The 15,595-nt window shown below is 39.2% G+C and overlaps 1 protein-coding gene across 1 annotated transcript; it reads left to right on the top strand.

Moving 5' to 3' along the window:
• The first annotated feature begins 7,882 nt into the window (after window positions 1-7,882).
• Window positions 7,883-10,336, top strand: LOC108664755 (pupal cuticle protein 36). Its single transcript, XM_047882427.1, has 3 exons — window positions 7,883-7,992; window positions 9,052-9,207; window positions 9,360-10,336. The coding sequence occupies exons 1-3, from the start codon at window positions 7,981-7,983 to the stop codon at window positions 9,975-9,977; spliced, it is 786 nt and encodes a 261-aa protein (XP_047738383.1). The 5' UTR covers window positions 7,883-7,980; the 3' UTR covers window positions 9,978-10,336.
• The last annotated feature ends 5,259 nt before the right edge of the window (window positions 10,337-15,595 follow it).

Raw genomic sequence — 15,595 nt, 5'->3', positions numbered from 1 at the left:
ATGCTAAGACCATGACGAGAAAAAGCTAAGAAAATGGGAAGAAAAACTAAGATAATGGTGATAAAATTTTGAGATAATGGCGAGAAAATTTTAAGATAATGGCGGGAAAATGCTAAGATAACAGCGAGGAAATGCTAAGATAATAGCGAGAAAATGCTAAGATAATAGCAAGAAAATGCTAAGATAATAGCGAGAAAATGCTAAGATGCTAAGATAATAGCGAGAAAATGCTAAAATAATAGCAAGAAAATGCTAAGATAATAGCGAGAAAATGCTAAGGTAATTTCGCGATAAAAATTCAGTCAAAATTAATGTTAATGTTAAAATTAAATGTTAAAAAATGTTTTTTTAACATTAAATGTTATAAAAAAAATTTTAAATTCATAATCATGTTTTCATAAGTGACTTATCTATTTGCTTTTACTAGCATTTTCATCTAGAGCAACATCCTGCTGATAAAAACTTCGATATGTTGAATCTTCACTGATGTTGAAGCTTTCGTGAATATTGTGACATGTATATTTCTGTGTGATATTTGTGAATAGTTATATTGTAATATATAAATTTGTTTTGAGATATTTATCAATAGTAATTTTGTTAGGAGTAACTAGGATGAAGAATTATTGCTACGTTTTAATTTTGTTATTCTTTGTCTACAGAACCTAGCTCAGTTATCACTGTCAGCTTTCGCTGGGTTTAATTTGGTTTTATCTTGCGTTCATTTTGGTTTCATTTTGAGATTATTTTGTGTTCTTACCTGTGCCTTCTTTACCGATAAATCGTCAAAAAAACAAAGTTAAATTCCCTGCACGGATAAAGTTTCGTTTGTATGGTCGGCGCTGAAGATAATGGCGAGAAAAAGTTAAGATAATGGCGAGGAAATGCTAAGATAACAGCCAGATATTGCTAAGATAATGGCGAAAAAAGGCTAGGATAATGGCGAAAAAAGGCTAGGATAATGGCGAAAAAAGGCTAAGATAATGGCAAAAAATGCTGAGATAACAGCTCTGGCCTCGCAATTTTTCCATTTTTTCATCCGCGGTCAGCTGGGGTCACTCATCATTCGAGGGGAAAGTTATATTAAAAAATTCAACGTCTATTCTTCACATTCACAAATTTCCCACATCAAAACTACTCAAAATTATTAAAAATATCTATAAATTACTTAGAAACAAAAATAAATTACAACTTACCAGACTAAAAATTACAAAATAATTCAAAATATACTAAAAAATTGCTCATAATTATGGAAAATAATAACAAATAATTAAAAAACACTGAAATCAGCATTTACCGCAATATTTAACTAAGGTATTTAGACGTTCCCTAAGGACCGGTTCTTGAATTACCTTAACAAACGTGAGAATCTGAGATAATGTGAGAAAGCTAAAATAGTAGAAAGAAAATACTAAGATAGCAGGCAGATATTGCTAAGATAATGGCAAAAAATGCTGAGATAATGGCAAGAAAATGCTAAGATAATGGCAAGAAAAAGCTAAGATAATGGAGAAAAAGTTAAGATAACAGCTCTGGCCTCGCAATCTTTACATTTTTTCACCCGCGGTCAGCTGAGGTCACTCATCATTCGAGGGGAAAGCTATATTAAAAAATTCAACGCCTATTCTTCACATTCACAAATTTCCCACATCAAAACTACTCAAAATTAATAAAAATATTAGAAAAAATACCTCATAATTAATGAGAATATTTAAAAAATAATTTTAAAAATACTAAAATTACAACTTACCAGGATAAAAATTACAAAATACTTCAAAATACACTAAAAAATTCCTAATATATATTGAAAATAATACAAAATAATTTTAAAAAACACTAAAATCGCAATATTTAAGCAACGTATTTAGACGTTCCCTCAGGACCGGTTCTTGAATTACCTTAACAAACGTGAGAAGGCAAAGTAAATTCTGCCTTTCCTGGGAGCAGGTTAGACGAGTGTTGCGTAACCGGGGTACTAACAGCAGCAGCACCGGTTCTTGAATTACCTTAACAAACGTGAGAAGGCAAACTAAATTCTGCCTTTCCTGGGAGCTGGTTAGACGAGTGTTGCGTAACCGGGGTACTAACAGCAGCAACAACAGCAACAGCAGCAACAACAGCAACAGCAGCATTATACTATATTATGTAATTTAGTTATACAATATGTATAGTTACTAGTACAATAAATAACGTGTGTCAACGTTATTTTGTGCTGCAGTGTGTGATGTGACAGCTGGCGTTCTAAGAAACGTTGGAAAACTTTACATAAATGTCCATTTTGTTCGCGAAAAATTTCACTTTTAGAGAGAAAAATACAGGTTTTTTTGGTGTTTGCTCGATGGAACCCCGAACATCTGGTCGAATTTTCTCAGTACAACACTCAATGAAATGTGTGGGTCATTGTCTAAATAGCGATGCACTTTTTGCATTTGAGTGTGTCATCCTGACCCAGTTTAGCCCGGCAAAAGGACATATTAGTGCTGAGAAAGTGTGTTAATACTTGAACGATATACCATATTGAAGCAGGGAATGCGTTGCTATTAAACGTGTTTTCTGTATCTTATATTGTGTATTAAATGTGTATTTTGAATATTCTAGCCTTCGTGTTATTCATTGATGTATGCAAGCTTTTGATAAAAGCATTAATGTCACTGGATTGCTTGCATCACAAATTTTGTAGTATTTTTTAAAACAATAAATGGTAATATATTTTTTTTTATTTGGCTCAGAAATTAAATCTTGTCGAAACTTGCATACATACGAAAATGCAAAAAATTATAAAGGCAAAAGTGCATACCAGGCAAATCCATAAAGAGAAATCTTTTATGCCTAATACATTGCGATTGATATAATAAAACACACTAAGAAAAACCCTCAGCCTTCATTATTTAAAGTAAGATATATTATCCAAAATTTTTTTAATGTTAAATACCAAAGGAAGTCCGAAGAACAATAAATCTAACTCCATTTGATTACATTTACTCCGTAATTTCGTTTCCAAATTTAGAAAATTATAAACAGAGATGGTGATATTTAAAGCGGAAGACTTTGTTGGTATGTGTTGACCTATGGCTCACCAATCATGAAATTTATTCATGTTCTATGGATTTAGTTAATTTTTCTACTTAATAAGATCCTATTTCATTCGATTGTGTAGTGATAAGAAGACACAAGAAATGTGTGGTCGAGTGGTATACCGCGTGTCCAGTTCGAGTCGTTAACCGAATTCTGACTGATTCTTGCGTTCGAATCACAACGCGAGCGAAATTTGCACTCATATTTTCTCCACAATTTATCGAAACTGATTAAAATTTAAAATTAACTTTAATTATAAGGAATCGAATATATTCCACATTGAATGGAATTAATCAGATCGTGTCTGTCTCCCCCCTTCAGTTGGCGGTCCTCGCCGTTGTCCTGGTGACAACCCAGGCGAAACCCCAGGGCTACACCGCACCCGTTCCTGCCGGTGGTGGAATCTCCGGCGGTGGGTTCTCCCACGGCGGTGGTGGGTTCTCCTCCGGTGGCGGGTTCTCCTCAGGCGGTGGGTTCTCCTCCGGCGGTGGGTTCTCCTCCGGCGGCGGGTTCTCCTCCGGCGGCGGGTTCTCCTCCGGCGGCGGCCTGGCTATCGGTGGCGGATGTCCCGAAGGTCAGGCTCGGAAGGCCGACGGGTCCTGTGCCCGAGCACAAATCACCCGCAACATTTTCCTGTACGTGATGGGTAGTTTGATACATCCAACACAGCTTGCAGGATATAAGATCTAGTGCATCCACTCGACATCCCGGAGGAGGCGAGAGGTGTTGCCGCTACCAAACAATCGATGCCCTCTGGGGTTCCATCGAGCGACCAAATCGACTCCGTTATTTAGACAAATTTAATTTTCATTCATATTTATGATACTCATATGTTACTGCCGTGTGAACATTGTCTATAAAAACTTTATTTTGTCAGAAGTATTTTATTCCGCCTCCATAACGATTGCTGTTGGCCTCGGACTATAATTTGCCGATTGCAAATACCGCTGAATAAGAAGCGGCTCAAATTCGAACTACATTACTGACTGATGAGCACGGCAACATTAGAGCAAGTTTTTAACAGGATAAGTTATGCATAAATTAACTCCTTATGAATATGTATTTGTATTCGCCTCCACACAATTGAATGGAATGTAAGAACAGAAAGGACAAAGGGGTCGTATTTTCTTGTGAGGTCGCGAGGTCATGCATGCAGCATTATGGTCGTGAGGAGATAGTGAAGGTGGTGGTTGGGTTGTGATGGTTTGTTAGTTGTGGTCTTGCAGTTGTGGTCTAGTGGTTTCGGCTGGTAGTCGTGGTCTTGTGGTTGCGGTCTGGTATTTGTGGTCTAGTGGTTGCGGTCTGGCGGTTATGGTTCGTTAGTTGTGGTCTAGTGGTTGCGGTTTGGTAAATGTAGTCTTGTGGTTGCGATCTGGTATTTGTGGTCTAGTGGTTGCGGTATGGTGGTTGTTGTTTTTTCGTTGTGGTTTAGTGTTTGCTGTGTGTCTGTTGCGGTCTGTTAGTTGTGGTCTTGTGGTTGCGGTCTGGTAGTGTTGGTCTGGCAGTTGTGGTCTGATAGTTGTATTCTGGCCGAGCCGCACATCGAGCGGTATAATTTAAATCAGAATTCAAATGCAGAAAAACAGCAACAAATAATTGCAAAATCGAAGGCTTGAGTTAGCGTGAAATGCCTAATACAAGAAGAGAGAATACATAGAAAGCTAACAGAGATAATTTGAAGAAAAACAAACAGAGATAGATAAATGTAAAAATAGAGCAGGCATACACAAAAAGAAGACAGAAGAAAGCTGCAAACAACGATGGATAACGAACGAATGCAAGCACAAACAAATCGATGGCATAAGAAAGCAACTAAATAATAATTGAAAATTAACAAAATCAAATGAAGATGAGAAAAAATAAACATGAAAAAGCAAGAAAAGACAAATTTAAGACAAGAATGAGCAAAGGAGAAGACACTAGAAGACTACAGCACCGGTTCCCAGCAGACTATTTTGTGGCGAATACATAAACTGAGGAAAATTTATTTAAATTTCCAAATAACTGAGTTTTACCTAAATTTGGCTTATTTACTTAACATTTCAAATAATATTTCTTCTAGACGTTCAACGAAATTAAATGTATAGTGAATGGCTAATAATGTTCGGTGATGGACAAAAGCCCTAATGACCAGTGGTCTGCGATGATAAATATGAGTAATACTGAAATTGTTTTTATGTAAAAATTTTATTGACATCCTCCACTTACTAATTTTTTAATATCCAATAAGTTCATAGAAACCCATCTCGTATAATTTATTTAATATCCACCGCGTATAAAATTCATTATTTGAAGGAAAACTAATGGTTTCCTACTTTCACTTATCAATCTAGAAAACTAGAGTAGTTCTTTCAAGAATTTCTGACGGAACTTCCCATTTTTATTTGCGTATTAATTAATAGGTGCTAAAAATTCATAATTATTGGGTCACACGCACCATGCAGTTTCGTAGCTTTACGTTCTGATTTTTTTAGAAACGACTGGAAAGATATTTTTTAACGATGTCCATGTCCCGGCATCGTTAAAATTATTAATTAATAGTTCATTCTTAACATTTTCCTATTAAGTGCACAGGTGACCGTTATCACTCAAACCTTACTTGCGACATTTTCACTTCTTCTTTACAATATGGCTCTCGCCAAACTCATCTTATTTCTGCTAAAGAAACATTTCTAAAGCATCTCTATGAGACATTGGAGAACTAGTATTTCTGTTTATGTGGCCTAAAGCATCTGTAGGAGAAATAGACAATTACGGAGCAATCGAATTATTGCGGCGGCTAACTTGAGGATACTGAAATTCATTAAAGAATTTGCCGAGATGGACGACATTGCCCCAGTTCAAAATTCTTGCAGTGACCCAAGACCGTTCGGCGCAGGCACCATCGCTAACAAGTCGAATTATATAGGCCGGCACCGACGAACTCAAGTCACATGCTCAAAGTTTGCGGAAGATTCGGCCGGGAACAGCGACGGCCACGGTCGTTTTCTCGCGGACGATTCGGCCGGGAACGGCGTCGGCCACGGTTGTTTTCTCGCGGACGATTCGGCCGGGAACGGCGACGGCTACTGGAACGGCGGTGGCCACGGTCGTTTTCTCGCGAACGATTCGGCTGGGAACGGCGGTGGCCTCAGTGGTTTTCTCGCGGACGATTCGGTCGGGAACGGTGGTGGCCACGGTCGTTTTCTCGCGGACGATTCGGCCAGAAACGGCGATGGCCATGGTCATTTTCTCGCAGTCATGCGCAAATATTGCGGTGGCTTGGACATGCCTGCCATATTTTTGCTCTGTAGCTGCGCTGGTTATGAACGTATGGGGCAGACATGTTCACCCGTGACTAGCTCCCCGACTGCGGCAATTTCTGACTAGATAGTACAATAGCTGGTGTCTGTGCGATGTTGATTTGGGTTTTCGGAACTTCTGGACTTGGTATATGGAAGTCTAGTCGGCATGGGACACTACCTTATGACCTGATGATGAGTTTAGGACTTTGTATTCCACGGTCACGCTGATGCTACGCCTTCGTCGTCCTCCGTCCCCAAGTCTTCAATAAGCAAGTCTCCCCGCCCTCGGGTCCCGGATGAAACGTTGGACGTGTTCCGTCAATGTGCTGTTTTTTGGGCCAGCTGGCACCACGGCTACCAGGGATCAGGGTACCAGCTATCTACGTAGCCGAACTTATCCTGCATTCATGGAGGTAGGCTGTGAGAACTGATGTGCAATGATTGTAGAGCTTATATATTCATTATGCCAGAACCTTTCATCTGAAATTAGAACCATCGTTCGTACCCCACTTATTTGATGAAAATTGAAAATTTGATGAAAATATAATAATAATATATTTCAATATAATTGCTATAATATTATTAATAATAGTACAACCAAACATTAATAAATATAATAATATAATAATTTGATGAAAATTGGAAAAATTCTATATTATTAATGTAATGATATAATATTATATGTATATTAAGTACTATTAAACAGCACCTAGCTCTACAGTTTTGTAATCTTAGCTTGCAATCTTCATCAAGTGCGTCTTGCTTGTCATCCTCGACTCTCGGGTCACAACTTAAGGGATTAGCACTTAATTAACGAATTTTAACAAATTCACTAATTGATTCAAAACGAAATTCTTAATTAACAAATTTTAACAAATTCACCAATTCATTCTTAACGAAGTTCTTAATTAACGACTTCTTAATTACGAATTTTAGCAAATTCACTAATTGATTCATACATTATTATTATAATCACGACTGGTATAGGTAACGTAATATTCATTTGTATTTGCCATGCATAAAATCTTTGATATTCATCACGCATAATTACTTTGATATCCTTCACGAATAAATACATAATTCATACATTCATCGATATACATTATACATAAAATTCATCTAAATCTGCCTAATATAAACATCTTTATATCCACCATGAAAACTTTTTATTATGTACACCACACAAAAAATTTTCCACATAAAACCAGTATAAATTCTGTTCTATTTCATATATTAGTCTCTAATGATGTAAAATGTCCATTTATACGTTATAAATTCATATTGTTCGTATTATAATATACCATAGAGATCTGTTCGGATAAATTCTGTTTCATTTCATACAATAGTCAGTAAAGATGTAAACTGTCAATTTGTATGTTATAAATTCATATTGTTCGTAATATTATTCACCATACATATCTGTTGAATGAACTATTCTCATTCACTCCTTTATTTGCATTGAAAATATCGTGTGGGAGACAAGCGAGGTCAGGCGCAGCGCTGGGGTCACCGCAGGGTATATAAGGAGCGCATCTGCCCTCTCTGGGCACTAGCCAGCGAACCGCGGCGACGACAACACCTGCTCCTCTCCGACCACCGACTCAGCGCTCCCTCTCACTTCACCATGAAAATACAGGTATATATTTTAGTGTAGTTAGGCAGAAGTTCTTCATTCATACAGGTTTGGTTGAAGACCATATTCATGGTCTTTATTTAAGCGTTGTGATAACTCTTCACTTGCTTGATAATGAATATGGATATATTCGAAACGTCGCACTGCAATAAAATGTCATTCGGTAATCTGCTTTTCGATCTTCAAGCTCCAGCTAGAAATTTCGGTCGGCTTATCGAAAAAAAACAATAATAAAACTGTAAATAAAAAGTACGCTCTGGTCTTCAACCAAACCTGTATATATTTTAATGTGTTAATCAGTAAAGTGCATATTTACATGTACGCATATAGGACGGACGGTAGGGGGAGATTGGCGTGTAACTGTACCTTAGTATCCTTAACCTCTGTGATAACTTGGTGAAATACCTCCCAATGTTTAGACATCTCTAGTAAAGATTTTAAATTTATACTTTTATTTCACAATATTCGTCGAATTTATATCCCCAGGTAGATCAAATAAGGCTATATTCACTCAGTATAGAATAAATATACGGGAAAGGTCGCATGTTCAACTTCGCTCATTAGAACGTCTGTATTTTCACGAGCTGTGTGATATTGTTCAGGTTCTAATGGAAATAGCATTTTATAAGAACTAGTGGTACTCTGAAATAAAGTTAAGTTCGGTGGCCGAAGAATTCGCACTGGTAGTTATTTCTTTGTTCGATATTGAACTAATTAAATTGATGGGTGAGATTAAACCGATTGCTTCATTCAGCTTTACTTGATGGTTTGGATTGCCTAGTCACCTTTCGCTCATTCCACAACAAATGAATGGATGAAATTTTTTTAGTAGGAATAGAATTTATAATGCCGATTAAATGTTGAAAATACAGAAGGATATTCAGCTGATCGAGTTGATTTGGGACTTGAGAAACACATGAAATTTATCTACAACTGAAAGAGGTCTCATTTATGCGACTTCAGGTGGATATCAACTATTTGGACTGGATAGGAACCTTGTAAATAAATCAATATGTACTGACTTATGATTATTATAATTTTGTGCACCTCTTCCCCCATCAGTTGGCGGTCATCGCCGTTGTCCTGGTGACAACCCAGGCGAAACCCCAGGGCTACACCGCACCCCTTCCTGGCGGTGGTGGGTTCTCCTCCGGCGGCGGGTTCTCCTCCGGTGGTGGTGGGTTCTCATCCGGTGGCGGGTTCTCCTCCGGCGGTGGGTTGCGGTCATCGCCGTTGTCCTGGTGACAACCCAGGCGAAACCCCAGGGCTACACCGCACCCCTTCCAGGCGGTGGTGGGTTCTCTTCCGGCGGTGGGTTCTCCTCAGGCGGCGGGTTCTCCTCCGGTGGCGGGTTTTCTTCCGGCGGTGGTTTCTCCTCCGGCGGCGGCCTCGCTATCGGCGGCGGATGTCCCGAAGGTCAGGCCCGGAAGGCCGACGGGTCCTGTGCCCGAGCACAAATCACCCGCAACATTTTCCTGTACGCGGCGCCTCCCCCACAGCAAGTCAGAGTGGGTCCAGCCCCCAACCTCCCTGACCCCAAGGTCCACTACAACTTCGTGTTCGTGAGGACACCCGAGATCATCGGAGGCTCCCGCCCAGTTGTGGTGCCACCTCCTGAGCAGAAGACACTCGTGTACGTGCTGACGAGACGCCCTGGTGCCCTGGACCAGGAGGTCATTGAGGTGCCGTCCACCCCCACGCAACCCGAAGTCTACTTCGTCAACTACGGCGAAGGCGAGAACCCGCAACTGCCAGGAGGCATCGACCTCCAGCAGGCGCTCAGCCAGTCCGCCCAGCAGGGGCAGATCATCGACGGTGGTGCCGGTGCTGGTGCTGGTCACGGTGCTGGATTTGGTGGCGACGCTGGACTATCCGGTGGATTAGGCAGCTTCTCTGGTGGTGGAAGTGGATTTGTCAGCGGTGGTGCCGGATTTATCAGCGGTGGAGGAGTTTCTGCGCCGTCTCAGCAATATTCATCCCCATTGTAAGGGTCAAATCTTGTGGATACACTCATTTCAACTTCCTAAAAGCTGGCAAAGCCATTGGATCTTCACAATATCAGAAAACGAAGTGTGGAACTGGTGGATAGTTCTACTGCCAACCCTAAACCGGATGGATAGTTGGATACATCCAACACAGCTTGCAGGATACCAGATCTAGTGCATCCACTCGACAGCCAGAAGGAGGCAGGAGGCAAGAGGTGTTGCCGCTACCAAACCATCGATTCCCTCTAGGGTTCCATCGAGCGACCAAATCGAATTTATTAGGACAAGTTCCACTCTAAATTTATGTTTGTGATACCTAAATGTTACTACCATTAGAAGATTGTTTGATAAACTCTATTTTTACACACGAATTGTATTTTTTTCCAAATCATAAGGACGGACTATACATGGACAAAACACTGAGACGAGTCTAACCCACTAAGTCTGTCCGACTTACGCCAATAGAAGCTTGAAAAAACCTTCCGAGTTAAGCAACTAGTCGTTTGTAAACTAAATCCGAGTTACGCAACTGGACTTTCGAAAAAGCTACTCTGAGTTACACCAACAAACGTTTGAAAGCATCCATCCGACTTGCATCACTACCCGTTCGAAAATAACCTTCCGAATTACGCAGCTTGACGTTTGAAAATAAACTTCCGATTTAAGCAACTAGACGCTTGAGAACTTCCTTCCAAGTTACTCAGCTAGAATTTTGAAAAACCACCTTCCGAGTTACGCAACTAGACGTTTGAAAACTTTAATCCGGGTTACTCAACTTGACGTTCAAAATACAAGCTTTCGCGTTACGCATAAAGACGATTGAAAATTTTCAACCGAGTTACCTACTAGACGTTGAAAAAACTTGTTCCAAGTTACGGCACTAGACGTTTGAAAACAAAGTCATAAGTTAGGAAAGCAGCCATTCGAAAACAATCTTCCGAGTTACTCCCCTACTGCCAAGTGTCACTCTTCGGGAACATAGCAACCTGAGGACGTTTGTACGCAACAGAGAACATTTTAAAGTAGTCGTACGTGGCGGCAAATTATTCGTAAACTTTTGAGTGTAGCAAGCTTAGGACATTTGTACGCAACAGAGAACATTTTAAAGTAGTCGTACGCGGCGGCAACCATCAGGCAAGTCATTTTGCGCTCACTAGAACGTATCCTTTTTGGGAAGTAGGCGCGTGACAATATTGCTCCGATTTATCATCTTGAACGGAATATGGACGATAGCAATGGTGAGCAATGGAGTTTGGTCTGGCGGCCCTATGAAAATTCCATGACCACCAGGTGTATTGAAATTCGAAAAACGGTCCTGAAAAGCAAAAAAACGGTTCTGAAAGACAAAAAATGGTTCTGAAAGGAAAAAAAATTGGTTTAGAAAGGTAAAAAAGACTTCTAAAAGTTAAACAAAGGGTTTTGAAAAGCAAAAAATGGTTTTGAAAGGCAAAAAATATTTCTGTAAAGCAAGATAGGGTTCTGATAGGCAAAAAAAATTTTTGTGAAAGGGAAAAAGACTCTGGAAGGCAAAAAAAGATTATGAAAGGCAAAAAAACTGATAAAGAACGGGAGAAGAAGTATAGAGCTCGTTTGCCCGCAGACTAATTGCGGAATTGTCACGTAAAGTGTCATGAGAACACGATGTCATTATTGAGTCTAATTTTGCATGAGATATGATAAAAATATGATAGGTATATCATATCATATCTTTTCAAGAGATATGTGATTATTTTATCATGTGATATCTCTTCATGAGCTACGATAAGAAGAAGTTAATGTTATTTGCCCTGAAAAAATCCCCGATTAAGGAAAAAAAATTTCATTAAAGACCTGAATATTCAATGAAAAAATATTCTATCCTTAGCACAATTCAAAATATCGGTTTCTATTGCACTACTACAAAGAAATGTAAAGCACCACAGGCGAAATGTGGAAGGCCAAAAATCCAAAGTTCAACCTCCAAGCGCCTATTTTTACCAAATTGGAGTTTTCTTTTTATTGTTTTAGAATAAAACAAAAACAAGTGCAAAACTGACAAATGTGCAAGTTGAACAAAATTTGTACACAAGAAATTCAATGTAAATCTTTGTACAACAGTATCTTCTAACTGCTTCTCAACCTATACCATAGAATAGCAATTTTAATCTGAAGTTCCTAATAACATGAATAAAAAGGACAGTATAATTTTCTAGTCTGTGAAAACAGTATATTTTTTCGTTACTTTATTGTTTACTTATCTGCACTTTATAACAATCCTGTTTATAACAGAATATACCATGTAATATCTTAGCTGTTTGCCTGATGTTCCTTGTGAATGACACATACAGGGAGATTCACGAAAACTTCCTGTTTTTTATTTCGCGCCAAGCAGCCACATGTTGTAGCAAAAGAACGGAGAGCATTTTATATGAAAGGTAAAGTCATGAAGTTTTGTGTCCCACTTAGTCATATGCCACTGTGCATTGGACAAGTGAGCAACATGCGTTTGCTGTCGAAGCGTACTTTCTATTGGCCGTTCCATTATCGCTACTCAACGAGCATTTCGTACTCGGTTCCGTATTCATCCTTCAGGTCGGTTCACTGATCGGGAAATCGATTGTTACGTGGGTGAACACATTTATTTGGCTCCGTGTGATCTTTTATGGGGTTATCTTAAATCAATTGTTTACAATGACTGTCCAAAGACCCTACCTCATTTGAAGAACAACATACGCTAAGCCATCGCCAACATATCCCGTCAATGTTTCAGTTAGTTGAACGCAACTTCAAAAATCGATCAACTAAATTCATTGACAATGTGGGCCGTCATTTGCCTGATGCCTTCTTTGAAACAAAATGGTAAAACAATGCAGGTAATGTCTTTTTCAATAAAATTAATGATATCTCTACTAGTTCTTTATTTATTGAGCTTTCAAATCAGGAAGTTTCCGTGAATCACCTTGTATATTATAGACATCTGGTGACGAATGTTCCCCTTGAGGGGGGATATATATTTCTCATGATGTAATTAAATTTGAAAAGGACATAGATATGAAATTATTGCTTCTCAAATGACACAAAAACAAACAACTAAAAATTATTTCATCAAGATGTCGTATGTCAGGTGGCTGACGTTTAATCTTCCAAAAACAATCATCCGAATTACGCTATTCGACGTCTCAAAACCACTTTCGTATTGCGTCATAATATCCTTACGTTTTATGGAGGGTATTACGTTCGTAATGCCCTTCATTAATCCTCCCGTAAATATCCTCCCGTAAATATCCTTCACTATCAAGCCATAAATCTCACCGCCAGTCTCCACGATCCCCGACATTAAATAGAGGTTCCCGAGATCTGCCAAGTCATTCTTTCTAACGCTAAGTGTTCTGGCACACTTACAAGGTGTTTCTAAGTGTCTTCACACGACACACTTATACAAGGTGTTTCTAAGTGTCTTCATACTGTTAAAGAAACCTTGTTATTTATTCTATATTATTCTACATTATTTAGTTCTATTATTCGTATTTTATTCAAAAATAAACTTTATAATTTATTTTATTTTATTATTGTATATTGTATATACATTGTTAACTTCTGTTACAGTTCGTACATTTGTGACAGGCGCCCGATAATCAAGATAAAAGCAAGATAAAGTAATTAAAACATCGATAAATAAAGATATGAGACTGATAAGTAAGATATGCGAAGAATAGCATGACACCCTGCCTGTGACTTGCTACGGAGGATAGTATGACACTCCTGCCTCTGACTTGCCATGAAGGATAGCATGACACTCCTGCCTGTGACTTGCCATGAAGGATAGCGTGACACTCCTGCCTGTGACTTGCCACGGAGGATAGCATGACACTCCTGCCTGTGACTTGCCACGGAGGATAGCATGACACTCCTGCCTGTGACTTGCCACGGAGGATAGCATGACACTCCTGCCTGTGACTTGCCACGGAGGATAGCATGACACTCCTGCCTGTGACTTGCCACGGAGGATAGCATGACACTCCTGCCTGTGACTTGCCACGGAGGATAGCATGACACTCCTGCCTGTGACTTGCCACGGAGGATAGCATGACACTCCTGCCTGTGACTTGCCACGGAGGATAGCATGACACTCCTGCCTGTGACTTGCCACGGAGGATAGCATGACACTCCTGCCTGTGACTTGCCACGGAGGATAGCATGACACTCCTGCCTGTGACTTGCCACGGAGGATAGCATGACACTCCTGCCTGTGACTTGCCACGGAGGATAGCATGACACTCCTGCCTGTGACTTGCCACGGAGGATAGCATGACACTCCTGCCTGTGACTTGCCACGGAGGATAGCATGACACTCCTGCCTGTGACTTGCCACGGANCTGTCTCTTATACACATCTAGATGTGTATAAGAGACAGGACATGGCGAGCACAATAGTGCATTTTTTCCATAAATGAGAAAATGCGCTAAAAATTAGTAAAATCATGTTATGTTGTCCAAAAAAACTGACACATTTTCTTAACCAAAGAGCGGACGTGCCATTAATAAACGGCCTTTTTTCGGTCCTAACTGGTTTAGTAGAACGCAAAAAGCCCAAAAACTCCATCGATATTTGGACAAAAACTCATTGATTCCTGTGAGTGTGTGCCCTGGGAAGGGGAAAGCAATTCAGGGAGCAGGTTTTGTATTTTTTTTTTTGTTCTAGGAGCAGGTTCTCCTTTTTTTGTCCGCAGTTCAGTCCGCCATGACACCTTCCCTTTCTAGCGGCATCTCCTGTACATGCTCAGTGACCTGACGGTTAAGATGTCTTTTGCACTGTTAAATAAACCTTGTTATTTATTCTATATTACTAGTCTTTATTATCTTATTCTGATATTATTATTCTATATTATCTTACACTATATTATCTAATTCTGATATTAGCGTCTTATTTAAATCGTGTATGTACTTTATTTCACGTCTGCACTGTTTAATAAACTTTGTTATTTATTTTATATTATTTAATTCTGATATTATTATTCTATATTATTTTATTCTCATTTTATCCTCTTATTTAAATCGTGTATCCTCTTTATTTCACTGCTGCACTGTTATATGTTTAGTTATTTATTCTATATTATTTTTTTGTTTGTTTTGCTTTGTTATTTATTCCATATTATTTCATTCTGATATTACTATTCTATATTATTTTATTCTGATATTAGTGTCTTATTTAAACCGTCTATATAGTTAATTTAGGTATTGAAATCGAGATATTGTATATACATCGTTAATTGCAACTGTACTCCTGGTATAATTTGTAGCTACATTTGGGACAGGCGCCTGATAATCAAAATATCAGCCTAATAATGGTAATTAAATAAATTGTGTGACTTATAAACAATATAATCAAGATGTCAGCCCGATAAAGGAAATCATGACACTGATAAATAAAGATATGAGACTGATAAGTCAGATATACGAAGGATAGCATGACACTCCTGCCTTGACTTGCCACGGAGGATAGCATGACACTCCTGCCTGTGACTTGCCACGGAGGATAGCATGACACTCCTGCCTGTGACTTGCCACGAAGGATAGCATGACACTCCTGCCTGTGACTTGCCACGGAGGATAGCATGACACTCCTGCCTGTGACTTGCCACG

Source organism: Hyalella azteca, unplaced genomic scaffold (assembly GCF_000764305.2).
Source record: "Hyalella azteca isolate HAZT.00-mixed unplaced genomic scaffold, Hazt_2.0.2 contig10440, whole genome shotgun sequence".
Lineage (NCBI taxonomy): Eukaryota > Metazoa > Arthropoda > Malacostraca > Amphipoda > Hyalellidae > Hyalella > Hyalella azteca.
The sequence above is the reverse complement of the archived record's forward strand: the minus strand, read 5'-3'. Positions and strand labels throughout refer to the sequence as shown.